The 24,084-nt window shown below is 36.2% G+C and overlaps 1 protein-coding gene across 1 annotated transcript in view; it reads right to left on the reverse strand.

Annotated features, from left to right (window-relative positions):
• RXFP1 (relaxin family peptide receptor 1) overlaps positions 1–24,084 on the reverse strand; it is an 86,597-nt gene that overhangs the window by 13,530 nt on the left and 48,983 nt on the right. Inside the window, exons 5-12 of the mRNA XM_080676790.1 lie at positions 20,481–20,552; positions 16,967–17,038; positions 11,908–11,979; positions 11,745–11,816; positions 10,317–10,391; positions 4,125–4,196; positions 1,703–1,774; positions 927–998 (exon numbers count right to left, since the gene is read on the reverse strand). Of these exons, the coding sequence (XP_080532916.1) occupies positions 927–998; positions 1,703–1,774; positions 4,125–4,196; positions 10,317–10,391; positions 11,745–11,816; positions 11,908–11,979; positions 16,967–17,038; positions 20,481–20,552 (579 nt within the window). The remainder of the gene's footprint in view (positions 1–926; positions 999–1,702; positions 1,775–4,124; positions 4,197–10,316; positions 10,392–11,744; positions 11,817–11,907; positions 11,980–16,966; positions 17,039–20,480; positions 20,553–24,084) is intronic.

A 24,084-nucleotide genomic window follows, 5' to 3' on the forward strand; every position in this document is an offset into this window, starting at 1 on the left:
TTCCTTGAAAAATTAAGAATATGTGGCCTCAGAGTTGATCCAACAACTCTGAGGCTACATATGAAAAGAACTGAAAGCAATGTTGTTGTTTTTTTAAAATATGTTTTTATTGATTTTAGAGAGAGGAAGGGAGAGAGAGAGAGAGAGAGAGAGAGAGAGAAACATCAATTGGTGTCTCCTGCACACTGAGCCTGCAATCTGGACATGTGTCCTGACCTGGAATTGAACCAGTGACCTCCTAGTTCATGGGTCAATGCTCGACCACTGAACCACACAGGCTGGGTGAAAGCAAGGTCTTGAACTGATATTTGTACACCCACGTTCATAGCAGCATTACTCACAATAGCTAACAGGTGGAAACAACCTAAGTGTCCATCAATGGATGAATGGATAAACATATTATGGCATATACATACAGTGGATTGTTATTGTGAACAATTATATTAATTAATTAATTAATTAATTATAAAATTAAATAAATACAAGTATAGAATTAATATTATTATTTAGAAAAATAATACTCAGAAATTCTAACACATGCTACAACATGGATGGATCTGAAGACATTATGCTAAGTGAAATAGCAAGTCACAAAAGGACAAATATTGTATGACTCCACCTATATGGAGGTACCTGAGGGAGTAAAATTCATAGAGACAAAACATAGAGTGGTGGATGTTGGTGTGTGGGGGGATAATGGGAAATTATTGTTAAACAGGTATGGAGTTTCAGATTGGGGAGATAAAAAAGTTCTAGAGATAGATGGTGGTGATGTTTTTATAATAATGTAAATGTAGTTAATGCCATTGAACTGTACACTTAAAAATAGTTAAAATGGTTATTTTATGTTGTACATATTTGATCACAATTTAAAATATAAAAAAATTAAAAAATAAAGAAACGAAATGATAAAATATCAGTCTTACAATTTCGAGAGCTCCTTTAGATCCTTAAATACATGCGGTGAAAGATGTTCAATCATATTATTTCTTAAATCCCTAGGGAAATAATTGAAAAAGTCCAATTATTTTCTTAAGACTTTATTTATTGTTCTATACTTGATTAATAGCACTTTTAACAATGCTATTAATGACTAATATTAATTACCAGAACTCTAAAAGTTTTAAAAAAGGAAGTGACAGTCTGTTCCACATCTCCATATTTCGGGTCTTATTTTGGAATTGTTACTGATTTTAAAAAAAGGGACATTATAAATAGCTGATTTAATTTATCTCTCTCTTTTATTATTATAGGTTGGGATGTTACCCATGGCAGTGTTTAATTTCTTTATGAATTGGAGATTATCCTTTGGTTTCAGAATTAGCAAAGTGAAGTCCTTTTATCTTAATGGTCTCTGAATCCTAAATCTTTAGGAAACTTCAAGACAAATTTGCTGTCTCTCTAGTAGTGGAACAGAGTGGTGTCAGATGTATTTTATTTATTAAGTTTACCCTAACTTTATTCTTTTCTCTGCAACTATGTTTCCTTTACTTCACTTTCCTCAAATATCTATTTTATATTTTCCTTTAACACACATTTTTATATGCTCTCAGAATTCCTTTGTGGCCCAAGGTGTATATAAATTATGCTAGGAAAAGAGATAATAAATATTTCTTAATGTATAAAAGCATATATGTGTAGCAAATATGAACTACAACAGTAGAAAGAAAATTTTTATCATTATGTGTTTAATCAAACTTACAATTCATCTAGTTTCTGGAGAGATGCAAAAGTATTTTCTTTTAGGTCATTAATTTTGTTTTCCCCCATTATCCTGAAAGTGAAAAAACAATACACACATTATAGCTTCTTGATAAATGAGTTATTAGAGGAGATGAACAGCCTGCAAAAACAAAGGTAATTATGTATATATAGTGCACTTTTCATATCAAGATAATCTGAAGGAGTATGATAAATTACTCAATCTAATTTTAATCTCAAATTTCCAAATCTTTTAGTAATGTCAAAAATAAAACATTGCAATTTTAAAGTGAAATAGGGAAGAGCTTTGCAAGGGAAATAGTGACAATCTCAACTCTTGAGAACAGTCTGAATATCAGACCATCGAGAGCATTAGAGAGCTGTTTTAGAGCCGCTTCTTCAGCCCATGTAGCATGTCTGTCTAACAAAATATCCCCTAAACCAGTGGTCGGCAAACTCATTAGTCAACAGAGCCAAATATCAACAGTACAACGATTGAAATTTCTTTTGAGAGCCAAATTTTTTAAACTTAAACTTCTTCTAACGCCATTTCTTCAAAATAGACTCGCCCAGGCCGTGGTATTTTGTGGAAGAGCCACACTCAAGGGGCCAAAGAGCCGCATGTGGCTCACGAGCCGCAATTTGCCGACCACGGCCCTGAACGATATCACTCCTACATATTTGGAAGTTGATGTAACTTAGGGTAGAGTTGCCAAAGGAAGTCTAGCCTAAGCTGGACCAAGTTAGAGCTCTAGTTTGGGATGCTGAATGATGACTGTAACCCTTGGCAGTTCACTTCTGCAGGATCTGATGTGGACGAGCTGGCATAAAGGAATAACTCATAGAAAAGTCAAAGGATTCCCAATTCTTTAAACGTTGTGTGACATGCTTGGAAATTGGCCTTGTCCCATCCTTAAGTATTTATTTCCTCCCAGCATTCCAAACCAGTATAATCTCCTCCCAATATCTCTGGACCAAGAGGAAACATAAATAACATCATGCAGGGTTTTTTTTTTTTTTTTTTAAAAGCAAACAAAAAAGTAGAACAAAAAAGAAGTTCTAAGTTTTTTGAATATATATTTGATACATATTCTTTAGGTGCAGTTTGGTTTCTTTTTAAAAAAATATACTTTAACTGATTTCAGAGAGGAAAGGAGAGGAAGGGAGAGATAGAAACATCAATGATGAGAGAGAATCATTGACTGGCTGCCTCCTGTACACCCCACACTGGGGATCAAGCCCACAAACCGGGCATATACCCTGACCGGGAAACGAACCAGTGACCTCTTGGTTCCTGGGTTGTTGCTCAACCGCTGAGCCACACCTGGCTGGGCACAATTTGGTTTCTTTAGGACAATTAATATGAACATTCATATGAACTATTTTTCATGATTAATATAGAGCATCCTGCATCTGAAGACTGCTGAACTCACTGCAGAAGAGTTCAAATATTTCAATGGCCTGAATCCAGTGCAATGGGAGGCATAATTGGAGAAAAGTTATTGTTGTTTTAGTGGTAGCTATTACATTGCCAATAAACAGGGGTCCTGCATATTCTAACATGATGGTTTTCAAAATTTTCTATGGTAACCTTCAGTAAAAGAAATGCATTTTACTTTGGGACATAAAATACAACCACACAATCCAAGACTCTTGAAACAATACATTTAATTATGGAAATAACACTGATACTTTTATTCAATTCAATTTTTTTAAAAAATTATGATCAGGACATACTACATTACTTTCATCACTCACTTGTGAGTTGCAACTCACAGTTTGAAAAACACTGTCCTGGAAAAATCAACTGTGAATTAGGCAGCTATATTTTTATATTAAAGGAAGCCCCAGAATCCTTTACTTTCATGGAAGAGGCAGTGTGAATTTAAAATAGGCCAGAGAGGCATACGGATAAATGAAACTCAGTAACATTCTAAGCTTTATCCTTGTGTCCACAATTATATACGGAGGGTGTGAACATTCTGCAGTATTATTTTTTTTTAAATTTTGACTGTAATTATTCCCGCCCCTTACAATCTTTGCAGTAATAATTTGTAAAGAGCAAACAGTCATAGATTAAGACTTTTGCTTAGTGTTTCTCATACTGAGGCCCAAGGACAGATTCTATGTGGTCTCTAAGAATTTCTTTCCACTAAAATGGGTTTTATTTCAGATTGGGAAAAACAGGTCTCAGATAATACAGTGACATTGTGATGATTTATATATATTGAGACTCTGGGGTTACCCTTAATTTGAACTTTAGCAATTTTGCCAATGTGCTTCAGTTTCAAAAAGCTTTAAGCCAATAGTGAAAATTTGCTGTAATTACTATTCATGTTTATGCTAGCTACTGTTCACATAAATGCTTCATTTTCTTTGTAAAGAGATATAACATTATTTGAAAAGGATAAAACATTACTTACAAAACAGTTAAACTACTGCAGGAGGTAAAAGTCAAATTTTTTAAATTATGGATATGGTTGCCTTCAACATCCCTGAAACATAAAAGATGATAAAGCTAAATTTTAATCATAGACAGAAATAAATTGGTTGAGAATTATTTGCTTTCTAATAAAATCGCTTCACATGCTGTTTATTTTATATAGATTCTTACAGGTAGCCACTTATATAATAGCTGAAATAATATTTATATAGATTTAATGTTTCTTTTTTCACTGTTAATTGTAAAAATTGTTTGAATCACCATATCTATATCATGTGTTCATATGGGCACATAGGTTATTCTGAGGAATGTGAAAAGAATGAGAAATCAAACTGAAAATCTTTGTTATGGTAGACACTATTAACGGAGATTTCATAGTGGACTGTATTATGCTCTATCTGTCTAGAGTTACCAATGGCATTTCTCTAAGTGGTGTGACCCTATTTTGCTGCAGCCTGCAGAAGCTGCTACTGCCAAAACAATACTTAGCTTCTACCTCCCTTGCCTAAATACTCCCCAGAAAATTTTTTTCACTAGCCTTTCCTACTATAAATAACCTCGTTGCTTTATTATGTTGCCACACAGTTTATTGCAGAGGAATCGCCACAGGCTATTCTTGGCTATCCACTCCCAGTTCAGGGATTACATATAGAGGGTGTCCCAAAGAAATGCATTCACACTTTAACAGCTGATAGCTCAATATTGAAGATGAAATGCATTTTAAGAAACACTGCCTTTATAATTATTCAAAGAATGTGTATACATTTTCTTGCGACACCCTATTGACACTCCTTGAACTCTCCTGCTACGTGGCTCAGTCACTGTCAGGAGTCTGGTCTTATGCTTTATTATTCTCTTGTAGTTACCATGAAGGTATTCTTTTATTGTTCCTCTTTTATTGTTCGGTTTATGGTGAAAGTGTGTAGACCAGAGTTAGCTGAGGTTAGGGATATACTTTCAAAAGTAAATGCTGGTTCTTAAATTTACTCAGTCTATACCAACACTGAGTTTACTGGTCACCCTATAACATAGGCCTATAAGAATAATCACGACTCAAATATATGAGCTAAAGTGTGACACAGCTACTAAAATTTGTAAGGGAAACATGAGTAGCAATAATGGAAATGCGATATTCTGCTTGCTAGGCTACATCTAGGAGAGTCAGTTTTATTTTGGGCACTGCAATAAAAAATAGATATTGACAAAGCAAAGTATATCTGGCAGATCTGGATGTAAGGGATCTAGAAATCAAGTCAGTTGGAGAAAAGGGTGTATTTATTTATTATTATTTTTTAAAAGTATATTTTTTAATATTTCAGAGAGGAATGGAGAGGGAGAGATAGAAACATCAATGATGAGAGAGAATCATTGATCGGCTGCCTCCTGCATATCCCCTACTTGGGATAGAGCCTGCAACCCGGCATGTGTCCTTGACCAGAATCTAACCCAGGACTCTTCAGTCCGTAGGCTGACGCTCTATCCACTGAACCAAACCAGCTAGGATGAAAGGGGTGTGTTTACAGTAGAGAAGAGTAAAACGAGAGATATATTTGAAGTGAGGCTGTAGAAGATATAGGGTTTTCCTATGTTGCATCAGGTTGCAAAATTAGATTTATGGGTTGAAGGACACAAAGCATTTTAAGTTTAAGCTCGCAATCTATGGTGTTCAGAGAAGCAGCTTGTTGTCACTATAGATATTTTACAGAGGCAGTATCATAACTCAAGAATTTTGTAGAAGGGATTTTTGTACTACATGGAATACAATACTCTAGAACATTCTTTTAAAGAAAAATTCCTATTATTCTCTTAAATTGGAAACTAAGCACTTATGGTCATTAGGTTTGGCCAGGGCTTTGGCCTTTCATAATATTTATTGCTGTTCCATGAATCTACCACCAGGTGGTGATGCTCTCTTAAGCCTCAAAAAATATCCTTAGGTGATCTTGTTAGTTACTTATGAAACTTTTTTTTCTATTAAGCTAGTATCTATATTTAAGTTAGTATTATTTATTAATTTGAAAAACCAGTGGAAGGTACACACAGAGGCACAAATTAGGGATTTTTGGTTACATTGTTAGTTTTACTTAATTTTATTTATTTATTTTTTATTTTATTTATTTTTTTATTTTTAAATATATTTTATTGGCTTTTTACAGAGAGGAAGGGAGAAGGATAGAGAGTTAGAAACATCAGTGAGAGAGAAACATTGATCAGCTGCCTCCTGCACACCTCCTACTGGGGATGTGCCCGCAACCAAGGTACATGCCCTTGATCGGAATCGAACCTGGGACCTCTCAGTCCGCAGGCCGACGCTCTATCCACTGAGCCAAACCGGTTAGGGCAGTTTTGCTTAATTTTAAATTTATTTTAACCTTGAGTTGTAAGTTTGCTTTGGCTTTCTTCCTAAAATTACAGGCTTTGGTCCTTGATATGCAGGGATCTGGTTTGCAGCATACATATTAGCTGAAGCACCCAAACCTGCTTCTTGTCTAGCTCCTAGCTTTTAGGGAGTTGAAAAGGATGGTGTTTTGTTGTTGTTGTTGGTTTGTTTGTTTAGACCACTTTTCCAACTTGATGAGCGTCTGAATCTAATCATATTATTTTTCTCTTTATACATGGCAGAACTTGCTGAAAATAAAAATTTGGTTCTTTAATCTGTAGAACAACAATAACAAAACAAAAACACCAACAATCTTGTCTATTCCTTCTCAACTTTCTCTCTTATCCCCTAGTGGCATGCTAACCATGCAAACCTCCTTATCCTCTACTTCCTCTCAACCTTTTAAACATTTCTGGCTCCTATTTCACAGAAAATATTGAGGTGATCAAGGAGGGAAAAGCCTTTGACTTTCTGCCCAACATCTATAGACTTACCTGTAAATGCACCTGGTCTCTTTCTAGTCTCAGAGGAAGAGATGGCCCTTCTCCTGCTTTAGGCTAATCCCTCCATATGTTTTCTCGGGTTTGGTTTGTGTATGTCCTAAAATATATGGTCAATTTCGGTGAATGTTCTTTGGGCATTCTTTGTTTGCAGTTTTATATCTATTAGGATTAGGTGCAGATACACATAACAGAGACCCAACTATAACAGCATAAATACATAAGGAATTCTTTAAAAAAAAATCTAGAATTAGGCAGTCCAGAGCTAGTATGGTAGTTTTACAAAGTTGTTAAAAACTCAGATCTTTCACATTCACCATTCACATGTCCTAGTCTTCATGGTCCAAGATGATGCTTGGCTGTAATATCCATTTGTTCTAGGTAAGGAAGGAAGAGAAGGGTCTGCCTTTTTCTCTTAAAGGAGATTTCCCAGAAGTGCCACACTATACTTCTTAAGCCTCATTAGTTAGAGGTTAGTCACGTGGCTAGATCTAGATGTATGGAAGTTTTGGAAAGTAGTATTTTAGTTGGGCACATTGCTGTCCCAAATAAACCAGTTCTGTTATTGAGAAGGGACACTGCAGTTTGACATACATCAATTGGAGTTAACTTATTAAGTATGGTAATAGTTCTCCATATCCTTGTATGCCCAACCTGTATATTTTATTTGTAATTCATATTATGTTCTTGAAATTGAGCCATGTTGATTGTAGTAAGGTTAGTTCATTCATTTCATTGCCCTATGTTTATCACATTTCCATCCTTTTCCACGTCTTCCAGTATCTTGCTCCGTAATATAGCCTCCCTGTTTCTATATATTCAAATTATTTATCTTAGCTTCTTCTACCCATATATAATCTTGCTCAGTCTTATCTCAAATTAAAAGTTTACTTCACTCTCTTGATTTTTAGTTCACCTTCCTTCAGCTATTGTCCATCTGTCCATATGCTTATTTATTACCTATGTTGCTTCCTTTAAAATTTCCCTACCTTTACTATAGTGTTTACAGTTTTAAAAATTGCTTTGAAAGTGCTATATTAAAAGTTTTAATCTGTTGTCTGTCATATATTTTGCAAGCATATTATCCTGGGCTATCATATGTCTTTTTATTTTTTATGTATTTTTCCACTAAATCAGAGTTAACTTTTTTTTTTTTTTTTTTGCCAACACATCTATCAGATTTTCTAGTTTATACTTGCTAAATAAAAGTTCATGGGCAAGGTAAATATATTATAACTATTTTAAAAGAAATAAATACTTATAAAGTAAATATTATTACTAGGATTAAAATTGGGATAACAGTCACTATCAGGAATGTACATGGAATGAGTTGTTTGGATAGCTAAAACTTAAAATTTTTAAAAGTCCACTTTTTAGTAATAAATCTTAATCATTTTTATCTGAAGTGATATATGGCTGTCTTTTTTTAAAGCAAAGGGAAGGCTTAGTATCTGCCATATTTGCTTTGGTCTCAATGCATGATTTCTTCATTGCTAATTTACTTATGACTAAGTTTGGAATACTGAGCATGGTTAACTGTTGATGTATTGATCTGAACCAAAATTTAATTACAACACAGGATATTAAACTTAATTTGTCCTTTCCATAATGACTACACCAAGATGCCCTCTGGACTAAGTCATGATTTCTGAGATATTTGCCTTCCCCTAAATAGTTCCAAAACACACTGAGTGGCCAGATTATTATGATCTCTGAACACATAATAATCTGCCCACTCAGTGTAAATATATATATATATATATATATATATATATATATATATATATATATATTAGAGGCCCGGTGCATGAATTCGTGCATGGGTGGGGTCCGGCCAGCCTGGCCAGGAGAGTGGACATGGGCAGTTGGCCGGCCTGCCTGCTGGTCGAATTCCTGGTAGAGGGGACAATTTGCATATTAGCCTTTTATTATATAGGATATACACTGAGTGGCCAGATTATTATGCGTTCAGAGATCATAATAATCTGGCCACTCAGTGTATAGTATGTTTTGAATTACTATGTCTGCTCTTTATATTACTTCTCACTCCTGCTTTATTATCAGGTTGATAGTTGTCACTTCTTACAAAAATTGTTTCTTTCTCTAACTTTCCCCTTACTTTTTTTATTTTTAATCCTCATCCATGGATCTTTTTTTCCATTTATCTTTAGAGAGAATGTGGAAGAGAGGGAGGGGGAGGAGAGAGAGAAACATTGATGTGAGAGAGACACATTGACTGGTTGCCTCCTGAGAGCCCCAACCCGGCCCTGGAATCAAACCTGCAACCCATCTACGTACCCTTGATTGGGAATTGAACCTCTGACCTTTTGGCCTGTAGGCCGACACTCTAGTAACTGAGCAAAACCAGCCAGGGATTCTTCCCCCTTACTTTTTTTTTTTTTTTTAAATATATTTTTGTATTGATTTCAGAGAAGAAGGGGGAGAGAGGGAGAGAGAGATAGAAACATCAATGATGAGAATCATTGATTGGTTGCTTCCTGCATGCCCCCTACTGGGGATTGAGCCCATAACCCAGGGGTGCCCTTGACTGGAATCAAACCTGGGACCCTTAGTCTGAAGGCTGACACTCTATCCATTGAGCCAAACCAGCCAGGGCTTCCCCCTTACTTTTAATTTGGCATTTTTAACCTACTGTGGGCTTAGAAATTAAAGAAAAATTTGAGAATTTCCTACACAATAAGAAACAGATGGAGTTTTCATATGATACTGTATTTGCCATTTATTGACCAAATATTTCAATAGTTATTTTGGTTATTTATTTCTTCATTTTACCTGTATTTTAATAGGCAAATTTACAGGGTAATTGAGTTCTGAATAGTGGAGTGATACTTATTACAACAAGCAAAGCTATTCGGTAACAAATTTTATGGAACATATTCTATTGTGATTAACTTCAAAATTAAATTCTAAGTTTCACTATGCAGAAATTAGAAAATTTAGTCTTTTTGTACATATTTAATAGGTGAATAGGTCAACAGGAAAAAGGGAGAGAGGTTATATAGATACTATGCCATCCCTTCTGTCTTCTTTCTGACTCCAAGTTTTTTTGTCTGTTTGCTTGCTGTTGTTTTTGAGATGTTTGATTTTGGTGAGAGTTTAGAGGAGTTAGTTTGATAATGGGGATGTTTAATAACAAAATCATGTTAAAGTAATTTGAGGAAATGTGATATGACATTAACAATTTACCATTTTACAAAACCTAATATCCAAATGAACTAGGCAAAACTAGAAAAGTTAGTTGACTTCTTTAAGAAAAGACAGAGCAACTTACAGCCAATTCAGTCTTGGCATGTGCTGACAAAGAGGTCTGTCAGGCAAATGGGTGAGGACATTATTCATCAGGCCTCTGAAAAAGAAAAGAAATTTTAAAAAATTATATTTTTTCTAATAATTTTATTTAACTTAAGCCAAACATGGTATCATCATTATTCTTATGAAACCATGAAAATCTATTAAGTTAGTTGTTTTCTCTATTTTTGTCCTGTGTTTTATATTTCACTGCTTGTTAGTGATAAAATTAGATAAATAATATCTGTCATATGGAGGAAGCAGTTATGTTAGTAACTAAAAAAAAGCCAGTGCCTTTCAATAGTGGGAAGTAAAAAGGAGGTGACATTATTTTTAAATTTTTAATTAAAATATTATTATTGATTTCAGAGAGGAAGGGAGAGGGAGAGATAGAAACATTAATGACGAGAGAAAATCATTGATCAGCTGCCTCCTGCACGCCCCCTACTAGGGGTTAAGCCTGCAACCCAGGCATGTACCCTGACTGGGAATTGAATTGTGACCTCCTGGTTCATAGGTCAATGCTCAACCACTGAGCCACACTGGCCAGAAAGGAGGTGATTTTAAATGAATGTTATTTTTCTTTACCAAGATTAACATAAGGTAGTAATGTTGTGCTTAAGAATATTTCAATAAAATACCACTGTGAAGATGTATTCAGTTTTGATGGGCTCAAATTGTAGAAGACAGAAAATCTTAAAAATTGTTAAAACTACAAAATAGCCTTGTAAACTATAATTAAGTAATGGTTTTTAGTTGTAAAGCCTTTTTTAGGGTTTTAACAATTCCAAACTTAATGCTGTTAAACATAAAGCAGTAATTTTTAAAAAAAATTATGTAGATTTATCGTTTACATGGATCTAACTCACTGAAATATATAAAATCATTTTTATATCTTGTGCATTTTTATAGTTAGTACCACTAAAATAAATACATTTACATAAACTTTCAACCTATTATTCAAATAAGATATAGAATGAGAAATAATGCCACAGTTGATAATATGGAAAATTATAAAAATAAAAAGTAGAAATAAACCAAAATATTTAACATTTAAGCATACCCCCCAAAACATACCAAAACACTAATAACAAACAAAACAAAACGAAACGAAACAAAACAAAAACAGAATAGGAACTACAGGAAGATTACTTCCCCCCCCAAATATTTTTGTTTCTCATTCTTTTAAAAAAAATCTTTATTGTTGAAAGTATTACATATGTCCACCTTTTTTCCCCATTGACCCCCTCACTGTGCATGGCCCCCAGACTTTCATCACCTTATTGTCTGTGAACATGGGTTATGCATATATGGATAATCTCTCCCCACCCCACCTTCCTTCTGAGAAGCAGTAATTTTTATACATGTGTTTTCTTTTAATTAAAATATTTGCTTTAATTTTAGTACTTACAAGAGTATAAGAGAATTTAGTCCATAAAATGTTAGTGGGGAAATTTGACTGAGGTGATTATCATCAATTACCCTGCCAGCCAGAAGAAAAAAAAAATAAATTCACTTATACATTTTTAGAACATAAAAACCAAACCATAAAATGCCACATAAATTAAACGTACAGCCACTCTAATTTGTGGAGATCTTCAAAAACACCAGGCTTCAAGAAGGTTATTCTGTTATTACTAAGATGCCTGAAAAAGGAGAAATGACCACAGTAAAATTGGTATTCTTGATATTTTATAATAAGGAAATGAAAAACAATAATCATACATCTTGAGTTTTTTTATCTACTCTTCTCATCAAGCCATTTCCCTGGCTTTGGATCTCTAAAAGTTCTTTATCATTTACGTTTTTATGTGTAGTTTTTAATTCTCTCACAATCAATCAATAAACCAATCAGCCATGTCTTCATTCATCTATTCATTTATTCATCAAATTGTTTTTGAGCACCTACTCTATGGCTTTACGATAAGCATACCATTTATTTCTTTGAGGGGCCTTGAGCCTCAAGGGAAGACAGCATGTGAACAGCAACGAGGGGAGAGGAGAGAAGTGTACCTTGCATGTTGCTCTGACAATGCAGAGGAGAAGGCACCTGGCTTTGCTGGGGTCGGGGCTGCAGAGCATGAGAGTGAGGAAGCAGGAAGGCTTTACCAAAGGAGGCACGCTGGAGAAGAATCTTGGACGAAGACATGTCATTCACAAAGCAAAGAATGGGCAGGAGTTATTCTAGTTAGAAGAGATTGCTTATGCAAAGCCAAGAAGTAGAGAGTGACTAGTGAAGGGATCGCCAGATAATTCAGTGTGGCCTCGCCATGGGGCTGTGAAGACAGTTAAGAGATGAACCTGGGAGGCAGACAGGGGCCTCTGTTGTGGCTAAAAGGACATGGCATGTCTTGCTAAAGAGGTTGACCCCACCATACCTACCCAACCTCGCACACTTTTACAGAGTAAACCCCTTCTATGTTGATCTCCTCTCGCCATGTTTATTTCTAGCTCAATTTCTTTAGTGCATCAATTCACTGCTCTGAATCTACTGCTAGTTTGATTCCTAGCGTTGTTCCTTATTTATAGTGTGACCTTAAGCAAGCAATCAACTTCTGAGAGCCATTGCTTCTCCAACTCTGAATAATATTAGTACCTGCTCCAAAGGGTTGTTGTAACATTTGAGGCAATGCATGGCATCAGCTTTGGCAAGTCACAGTACTCAGTACTGTACATATTACTAGTATTTACTATAACAATGTTTCCGTCCATGCCTCCCACTTCAATGTCTTTCCTCTCCTTTTTCCTCTCTGCCTATGCTTCATATACAAGTATTAGTTTAAGTTTCACTTCCACTGATAACAAGGACCACACTGATTTCTCTCTTTTCTCCACTCTGCAGATCTTAAGTAGACATCCTGTAAAATTTCTCCTGACAGGAACCTCCCCTTCCTCCACCAAGTTTGACTTTTGCTTAGGGGCAGTAAGGGATGATGCCCCATATTAGAACCACTTCCTTCCCTCCCTTTCAAACCGGGAACCTCAGGTGGGCACAAGAAGAGGTAAAGAATAGCTTCTACACGTCCTCTGAATACCTTGGGGGGCTCCCTTGAAAGCTACTGGAAATCTGCCAGGTACAGACATTTGATCCACTCATGCAGTCCGTGTTCATCTGTTGAGCCCAGTCCCTTTTCAGAGCCACTCTTCACTGCTCTGGACACAGAATGGTCCATCCTTTCACTGAATCATTGTACGCAGCAGTTTTGGTTTGAACTACACAGGTTTAGGACTTAAGTAACCTCTTTCATCATTCTCTCTTGTTGGGTGCATGCTGCAATTATTTCTCTGCCTAAGACTAAGTAAGCTTCTGGAGAATGAGAGGCTCTTGATTCCCCAGCGGTAGTACAAAGCTGTACCGGAAACACTGATGTGCAGGCTGCTAGGAGGAAGCTGGTCTGACTTATCTTTCTTGGCTCCCCATAAAGTCTAGCTGAAGAACTTGCACATTATAAGGGCTGGTGAATATTTATAGATGAATGAAGAGCAGGTAAGTGAGGATTTATGAAAAACTAAATGTCTGTGACATCTTTAGTAGCCAAACAATAGTCCAGTTTTATGAAAACAAAACAAAACAAAACAAAACAAAACAAAACAAAACAAAAAAACAACAACAACCATGTAAAGAGATGGAAAACACTTTTAAGTTTACTCTCTGGGTCTGTACCACCTTCCACATCCATGCAACATTAAACCAAGAAGATGCGGTTGAGTACATTTTGAACAGTCACAGGGGGTTTGGAGAGAAAGATAGTGAGGAGGCTGATGAGCATGAGTCGAATATTGACTTTGGCTAATTTGCTAAGACACGAAAGAGCAGGGATGGGACAGGAGAGAAGAGAACACGGCGAACGTGATTACTGTGAAGGCTTTGAGTCTGCAGTGGCTTCTTTAATTTTGCTTGTAAAATGATTAGGTGGCCTTCAATCCCAAACTCTGAAACCACAAGCTAGGAATATGCTAGAGTCTCTTGGGTTAGGATAGAAAGAAAGGGGGGAGAAAGGAAAATAGAGGGAGTTGTTTATTCATGTGACTTTTTGTTGTTGTTATGTTTCCATTCAATAACTACAAATGGAACTTTGAGAAAGCCTATTTTAAAAAGCTTTACTCTTAACCATGACATACTAGTTCACACCCATTAGGATAATGGTTATATAAAAAAAAAAAAAAAAAAAACAACAACCACCACCACACCAACAAAAGTCCAGAAAATAACAAGTTGGTGAAGGTTTGGAGGAATTGAAACCCTTGTGCTTTGCTGGTGGGAATGTCAAACGATGAAGATGCTGTAGAAAACAGTATGGAAGTTCCTCAAAAAAAAAAAAAAAAATCAAACAGAAATTACCTTATGACCCAGCAAAGCCACTTCTGGGTATATATCTAAAAGAACTGAAAGCAAAGACTCAAACAAATATTTGTGCACCCATATGTGTTCACAGCAGCATCATTCACAATAGACAAAAGGTGGAAGCAACTCAAATGTCTATTGATGGAAGAATGGATAAACAAAATGTGGTGTATACATACAATGAAATACTACTTAGCCTTAAAAAAGGAAAGAAATTCTGACACATGTTGCAATATGAATGAACCTTGAAGACATTGTGCTATGTGAAATAAGCCTGACACAAAAGGACAAATAGAATATGAGTCCACCTATCTGAGGCACCTAGAATAGTCAAATTCATAGAGACAGAAAGCAGAATGGTGGTTGTGGGAGTTCAGGGGTGGGTGAGTGGTGAGTTATTATTTAATGGGTACAGAGTTTTAGTTGAAGAAGATAGAAAAGTTCTAGAGATGGATGGTGGTGATGGTTACACAGCAAAGTGAATGTACTTATTGCCATGGAACTGTACACTTAAAATGGTCAAAATGGTAAATTTTATGTGAGCATATTTACCACAATTGAAAAATATTTTACTTTTTCAACCTTTATATATTCATAAAAGCAGGATTAATAGAAAAAGAATAACTAGGGAAGTCTTTGGGTTTTTTCCTTCATGAATTTTAATAATCACCAGACTTTCTTATTTTTTTTAAAAATATATTTTATTAATTTTTTACAGAGAGGAAGAGAGAGGAGAGGGATAGAGAGCTAGAAACATCGATGAGAGAGAAACATCTATCAGCTGCTTCCTGCACACCCCCTACTGGGGATGTGCCTGCAACCAAGGTACGTGCCCTTGACCGGAATCGAACCTGGGACCCTTCAGTCCGCAGGCCGACGCTCTATCCACTGAGCCAAACCGGTTTTGGCCAGACTTTCTTATTTTGGTTAAATTTATTCAATCATTATTCCTGTCACCATGACTAATGCATTATATAATAACTAGTTTCCTGGTGCACAACATTCGTGCACTGGTGGGGGGGGGTCCCCTCAGCCTGGCCTGCACCCTCTCGCAGTCCGGGACCCGTTGGGGGATGTCTGCCTGCCAGCTTAGGCCCACTCCCTGGGGTCCTCAGTGTTGCCGTGGAGGTGGGAGAGGCTCCCACCACCAATGCTGTGCTCACTCACCAGCCATGAGCCCAGCTTCTGGCTGAGCAGTGCTCGCCCTGTGGAAGTGCACTTACCACCAGGGGGCAGCTCCTGCGATGAGCATCTGCCCCTGGTGGTCAGTGCACGTCATAGCGACCAGTTGTTCTGCCGTTTGGTAGATTTGCATATTAGGGTTTTATTATATAGGAATAGAGGCCCAGTGCACAAATTTGAGCATGGTTGGGGTCCAGCCAGCCCGGCCCCAATCGGGGTGGATTAGGGCTGGACCTGTTGGGAGGAGGAGATGGTGGGAGGTTGGCCAGCTGGCCTGCCCTGATTGGGGCTGATTAGAGCTGGGCTGGCTTGGGGGAGGGGCTGAGGGCAATTGGCTGGTGGGCCCCACCCCCAATTGGGGTGGCTGGCCAATTGGGGGCTGGGCCAGTTGTGGGGAAGGACTGTGGTTAGTGGGCTGTCTGGCCCAACCCAAATGGGGTGGTGGGGGCCCATCAGGGGCAGGGCTGGCTGGGGGAAGGGGCTGCAGGCAGTTGGCTGGCCAGCCTTGCCCTGATTGGGGTGGGGGGGCCAGTCTGGGGTGGGGCCAGATAGGAGAAGGGACTGCAGAAGATTGACTGGCCGGCCCCACCCCCTATTGGGGTAGAGGGAGCGATCAGGGGCAGGGCCGGCTGAAGTTAGGGGCCGAGGGAGGTTGGCTGGCCGGCCCCACCCCCGATTGGGTGGGTTCACTAGCCTCAGCGGGCATCATAGAGACTGGTCATTCGGGTTGTTCCAGTGGCTGGCTTTTTATATATATATAGATAGTTCTTGTTATATGTCAGGCACAGTGTGCCTAATTCTTTCCATAAATTTTCTCATTTGTTCCTCACAACAACCTTGAAGTAGGTACTGTTATTTCACAGGAGAGGCAACTGATGCTTAGAAAGGAAAATAAATTTCTAAACTTCACACACTTAAGTGAGTGATGAAGTGAGGACTTGAAAGCCTGTATGACTCAGAATCCCATGCTCTTAGCTGCAATGCTATGTGCCCCTTCAGCTCTTTGCACATCTCCTAGGCATTGTTGTGGGCTGGAGGGCTGGTATGGACTGGGATGGGAAAGGCTGACAAAACACTGTGGAACGGGCAAATTAATTGGTACTTACAGTTTAATAAGATTGTACAGTCCTCTGAAAGAATACTTGGATATGGATCTAATCTTATTGTTTTGCAGGAACCTGTGAAAATGATTATTAAAAGGAAAACATAATGATAACGATGATGTATCTATATTAATTCATTAATTGTAACAAGTATGCTATAATAATAGAAGATGATAATAATTGGGGAAACTAGGTGAGGGTTATGTGGGTATCCTCTGTATTATCTTCATGATTTTTCCGTAAACTTAAGACTGTTCTAAGATTAAAAATAAATCAATGTAAAACAATGAAACTGACTTTCAGTTCTGCAAGATGAAAAGAATTCTGTGGCTAGATGGTGGTGATGGTAACACAATGATGTGAAGTACTTAATGCCTCGAAACCTACACTTAAAAATGGTTAAGAGGGTACATTTATGTCATATGTATTTTACCACAACTTAAAAAATTTTTTAATTATGAAAGGTATATATAATGAAATAATTTAGTGAATGTGGACATCATGTAACTTTGTTCTGCTATTTTAAATTCATGCATGATTAGGCTAGTTTTTAATTTAGAAATACTAATTGTAAAGGTAATACCTAAAATTTAATATTTGAATTTTCTGGGAATGAAATTTTAATGCACAGTAAGGCACAGATAGTCAGACTTTTTAGCATTTCCTGCTATAATTTTTCAAACTTGTTGGTGTTTGACATAGTGCTGGCAAACATACAAGTATGTGACATCTTTAAGGCCCCCCAGAAATATTCCATGTTAATCACAAATCTGCTAAGCAAGTCGACTTTAATCTTATTAATTTGACACCCAAGTCTTGCCCCCCACAAAAAATGTTTGAGGAAACTTATGAGGAATATGCATGACAAAGAGAAAAATAAAAATGAAAAGAATCAGGACTAGAAGAATATAAATTAGATAGGAATATCAGGACAAGAAGGCAGGCTTACTTAGTTAATAACTAAAGTCACATTGATAGTTTGACCCTGAGGCAGCTGGAGGTCAAAGGAAATAGGTCCCAGAGCACAAACAATTGCATCATATTCACCGGTGAAGCTTTGTGCTTCTATGGCCCAGGTGATGGGGATGACCAAGGAAGGCCTCCAAGCCTGAGTTCTTGCTCCGAGAGCTGTCCTTTAGGGTAGTCTGAGTATATGTATACATTTTATAAATTTTAGGAATAATAAGGGAGAAACCAATACAAACACTTAATTAGAAATTTTGACTAAAAGAGATCCCCTGTTTCTGCAACATGCAAGAAAACCTAACTTTGATTATAAAAGTGTTATTATTAAATTTATTACGCATAGCAATTTCACAGATCATGTGGCCCAATCACATAGTAGGTATTGCATCTTTTTCACTAATACATAGACTTTAATATTTATTTATTTATTTATTTATTTATAACTATTGTAATGAGCAAGCAATGGAATATATTTTCTGGAGACTGAGCCAAGTTATACATCTGATAACCAATTAGAATTTTTTTAAATTAGGCTATTTTGGTTTTTTATTATTTGGAACAAATTGGCTGTTCACGAATTAATTTAATGTTCATTGTTTAAAAATCCTAAACTACTGTTTTATATAAACTTGAATTTTGCTATTTAAATTTGAAGTCCTAACTTCTTTTAAACATGTGGACATAAGGTGGTGCTACAGATCAGAAAAACTCTTAATATTACAGAAATCAGAAGATAACATAAAGAAGTATCATCTTGAAATTTTTGTATCAGGCGTAATTTTGACAAGTTCTTTTTTGTTGATTGATAAATGTCCAGTATAAAATTCTAAAAAGTAATTTTTATTGGAATTTCTGTTTTCAAATATGAAATATACTTTTTTTTGCAGATTATCTGGGTTTTAAGAACATTTCATTGAAAAGGATTAATTTTGCTTCTTCCGATTCTGCTTTATTTCTGTCTGCTATTTTAAAGAAAAAAATATATATATCAGGTTTCTCCAGTGTAAAACCCAAACTAAAATCAATACAGATAGCCCTAGCCAGTGTGGCTCAGTTGGTTGGGTGCACCAAAAGGTTGCTGGTTCAACTTCCAGTTAGGGCATATGCCCAGGTTGTGGGCTCAATCCCCGGTGGGGGACATACAGGAGGCAGCTGATTGGTGTTTCTCTTGCATCTGATGTTCCTCTCTCTCTCCTTCCCTCTCCCTTCCTCTCTCTCTCAAATCAATAAAAACATATTTAGAAAAAATAAAACTAATACAGGTATGAAAATGAAACTAGAAAATTTGAGATGATTTCTAGATAGTAAGATTCAGACACAAAATATTTAAACACAAGCATATGACAATACGATTTACTTACATGTTGACCTAAAATAATCAGTTAACATCACCTGGGTCATTTTGGATTTTGAGAGTACATACATCACTCTAAAGTCCACCTAAACTAAAGAGAAACTAGCATGTCAGATACTACTTAAGGCCAAAATAAAACTCAACCTGCAAGGCAGATGTGAAAATGGAATTTAGTTCCCCAAACAACATGCTCAGTGGTTTCAAAGAACAAGGACTGACTATATTAGGTGGAGACTGAGTTTGCAAACCTGGGGGCAGGGGAAGCTCTTTTTATTTTATTTTATATATATATATATATATATATATATATATATATATATATATATACATACACACACACACACACATACACACAGTATATACATATATTTCAGAGAGGAAGGAGAGAGAGATAGAAACATCAATGATAAAAGAGAATCACTGACCCAGCCTGTGTGGCTCAGTGGTTGAGCATTGATCTATGAATCTGGAGGTCATGGTTTGATTCCCTGTCAGGGTACATGCCCAGGTTTTGGGCTCCATCCCCAGTGTGGGGCATGCAGGAGGTAAGCCGATAAATGATTCTCTCTCATCATTGATGTTTCTATCTCTCTCTCCCTCTCCCTTCCTTTCTGAAATCAATAAATATATAATAGTATGTATTTTTAAAAAGAGAATTATTGATCGGCTGCCTCCTGCACACTCCCAATGGTGATGGAGCCTCCAACTCCGGGCATTTGCTCTGACTGCGAATTGAACCATGACCTCCTGGTTCACAGGTAGATGCTCAACCACTGAGCCATGTTGGCCAGGCTATGGGGGAAAACTCTTCACTATCTAATCTTGACTGCAGATGTAGTACAAGTTCTTCATATCTTTCTTTAAGGTGTGTGTTGAGGTGATCCATTGTTAAATAGTGCAGAGAGTGAAACCTCCTGATGGTCCTCATTTTGGCAGAGTAGGGCAGGAAAATTTACATCACACATTCTCTAGTTTCCTTGGGGATAGGTATATAAGATTTTTCTAGAATGGCTTCTACAACTAATGAAAAAAATTATCTGGTAGTCTCCAGCTAATAGCTAAATAAGTCCCCAAAGAGAGATTAAGTTTAAACAGTGGTAGTGTTGGTGTTACAGACATGGGAAGAAATAGATATGCCAAAAATGTTAATTTTAATACCAATAATTAAATTTTAAAAAATTAAAAATTTTTTCTTACAGTGTCCGAAGATCATGGTACTTCTTGAAGGCATCAGGAGGAAGTTTTCTTATTAAGTTCCTCTGAAGTGACCTGAAATAAAGGTAAATTTGGATTCTTTTTTTTTTATATATTTTATTAATTTTTTACAGAGAGGAAGAGAGAGGAGAGGGATAGAGAGCTAGAAACATCGATGAGAGAGAAACATCGATCAGCTGCCTCCTGCACACCTCCTACTGGGGATGTGCCCACAACCAAGGTACGTGCCCTTGACCGGAATCGAACCTGGGACCTTTCGGTCCGCAGGCCGACGCTCTATCCACTGAGCCAATCCGGTTTCGGCAAATTTGGATTCTTACTTGAAGTTTGCTTTTCTTTATTTTAAAACCACAACAATATGGATAATTATAAACTTTATTTACTTTAGCAACAGCTTTCAGGAAACATTTTGTTTCATGATGCTATGCTCATATTCATAGTATCATTTAAACATGGTCTAACTGTTAATTTTGTATTAATTAAATATATTCTCTTCTCTTAAATTAGATTACAGCACTATAAATTTGACATACAAATTAAAGATAATAAAACTGAGAAAACAATTTTTAGTTATGTTCTCCTTTTATTTAACAAACATTAGAAAACATCTCAGTTTTTGCATGATAATAAAAATAGTGTTTCTTTTTAAAACACATTCAAGGACTTAAATAAATTTATATTCTTCAATATTTCATTGCTCAAATTCCACTACTTTTACTTCCTTTTAAATTAGTTGTGAAGAAAACTGTCAATTGGTACATACAATTGAACCATTCTTAATCAATAAGTGGTCCATTTCAATTTCTAATAAATCATATGGAAAGATTTTGCTTTGCATCACAATTTCAAAAGCAGCTTGACACAGACCAGGTCCACTTTAATTGTGGTTGTGTTGAGAAGGACCTAAACCTTAAAAATTTTTTTTTTAAGAAAAGCAATGTAAGGTAGTGGTAACAAAATAAAACAAGCAACAAAATGAAACAAAACACACACAAAAAAACCCCACAAAAAAATACCAAAACAATTGCAGCTGGTATCCGAATCATACATAATCTTTCCACGTCAGTCTTTTTCTTTAATTGTGAAAGAATGGATTACCTCTCACAATATGATGCTATTATTATTGCTAACACTGGAGGCCGGGTGCACAAGAAGAATCTTTGATATACTTAAAAGAGACACAAGTGAGGTCCCGTGAGAGAACACAAGAGGAAGAGGTTAATTGCATTTGGTTTGGCCCTGCCAAGGCATTAGCAGTGAGTTAATTAAATGTTTGACCAAATATAGCAGGCTAATTTTTAAGCTGATAAATTTGTGTGGCCTGCAAATGATGCTACAAAGATCCAAATGGCCCTTGGCAGAAAAAAGGTTCCCACCCCTTTAAGGGAAGGGAGGATCATTTAAGGTCTCTTAAATAATGTTTCTTAGAAATTTGGGTTTTTATTAATGGTGCCTAGAATTTATAGGCTTTCTTTCTTTCTAAATGATGCCAAATATTTTCACAAATAGCATTCTCTATATTTTCACAGGGCCCCAGGAAATGGAAAGAGGTAGGTGTTATTATTCACACTTAATAGAACAAACCCAAATACTTTTTAATATAATAGATTTTTGTATTTTAAAATTAAAATTCCAAGTTTGACTCTTCACAAAGTAAAGTATGTGAATGAAAGAGAGCAGCTGCTGGTTTTATTATTATTGTTAGAGCTACCTCTAGTTTTTATAAAGGAAGTTCTTATTGGGTGATGTCATTTTAATGATTAAATTCCAGGACCTTAATGTCAGCTTTCATAGAGTTAATATTTAGCAAGTTAGAACAATGCAGAAATAAACATATTTATATATTTGTCTCTTTTGTTCATTAGCATTTATGTGAAATATCTTTAACAATCCCAACTTCAATAAGTATTACTTGTGTTACTGGCTTCTTTACTACTTTACTTATATATGATTTAGTTCATTTCTGAAATTTCTCTATGATAGTTCCAACTCAAAATATGGACTGAGCTCAGTAATAAACTTTGATATTTACTCTCCTAATGTATTTGCTCTAAAGCCTTTTCTCTGTGGAATGGAACAAACACTGGGATGAGATGTGATGCTGAGTCAGTGTTCTGCAGAGAAAAATAGAAATGGACACCCTCAATCAAGCTGCTCAACCCAAAGTGCAAGAAAATGCTATTTTTTTAAAAACACACAAAAAATAAAGTGGTACAGACATAAACTTCTGCGCTTCGTTCTCACATCTCCAGATTCCTGTAGGAAATTTCCACGGCATGACCTGTTAACCTCAAATTGAAAGAAACTTCTAAAACTGTAATCCTCCTCTACTTATTGCCACCAGTCTCCCCATCCTTGGATCACAGTATTACTCAGAATAGAAACCTCGCAGTCATCTTGGACTCTTCCTTCATCCTCGTCTTTTTGTAGCCAATCATTTATGATCCCTGTTTTTTTCCTTATACCAAGGGTTGAAAACCGGTGGCTCATATGTATGCACACATCTCTTTATGTATACATGTATGTGTGTACGTACGAATGAATATATATGTACATATGTATGATGTATGTATGTATGTATGTATGTACTGAGCCAGAAGAGCTTTTTTTTTTTTTAAATTGAATCAGAATATCTTTAGGTGAGACATGCACTTTCTAGTTAGTCATTGCCTTATCCTCCTCTATTTCTCCAGTGCTCTTCTGTTTTTCGTTTACAAAGATTAGCTGAATTGCTTAAGAATGAAATGAAATTTTATTTGTGAAAAAATAAAAAATAAGATTCGTAGCATCAAGGTATTCTTTGGTTTGGATTTTCGAGTAATTTGATATAAGCATTGGGGCGATACTTTTTTCTTTGAATATAGAATGAAATCATCATACATTATAAAAATCCAGCAGTTCTAGCAGTTCCAGAATTTAAATCATGGAAACTCTCCATAGGATCTCAGATTTTTTGGGGAAGAGATTATTATTATTTTTCTAGTAAGACTAATTGCTATAACAAAAAGCATTGGTGAATTGAGGCTAGGAAAGAAAGCTATCCTTAGTTTAGGTGGGAATATTGCTTCCTTTGGAAAAGTCTCTGTAGCTTACCCTGCTGGATGCTCTCAGCTCATTGTCAATTTGGGTAAAGTCCCCAGATGATATCATTTGGGTAAACTCCCGGATTCTATTAATTTGATGGCACCACTATCATCATAGCTATTCCCACCCTTTATATATACCAAGCATATGATTTGCTGGGTTATGTGGTTTGGATTAAAACAAGGCAGAACTTGCCAACATTTATAAATTTAAGAATAACTTCTATTTTGCCCTCATATACAGAGTCATAAGTCACTAAAATATCTGGATGAAAACAAAAAACCTCAGCAAAAATATTGGATTAAAATATCTATTTTTTACTGATTTCTTTAGAAAGTCTCAGCCAAATGTATATATTTGTGGTGCTGAAGTTTGCTGAATTCAAATTTGTACTGGATCAACAAACCACTTATTATAAAGATTTCTGTTCTACATATATACGTTTGGGTTACTTAAGAAAAAACCCCAATATTAACATCTCCAAACCAAATGTGATTCAGAA

Source organism: Plecotus auritus (assembly GCF_963455305.1).
Source record: "Plecotus auritus genome assembly, chromosome: 6".
In the NCBI taxonomy this organism is placed as follows: Eukaryota; Metazoa; Chordata; class Mammalia; order Chiroptera; family Vespertilionidae; genus Plecotus; species Plecotus auritus.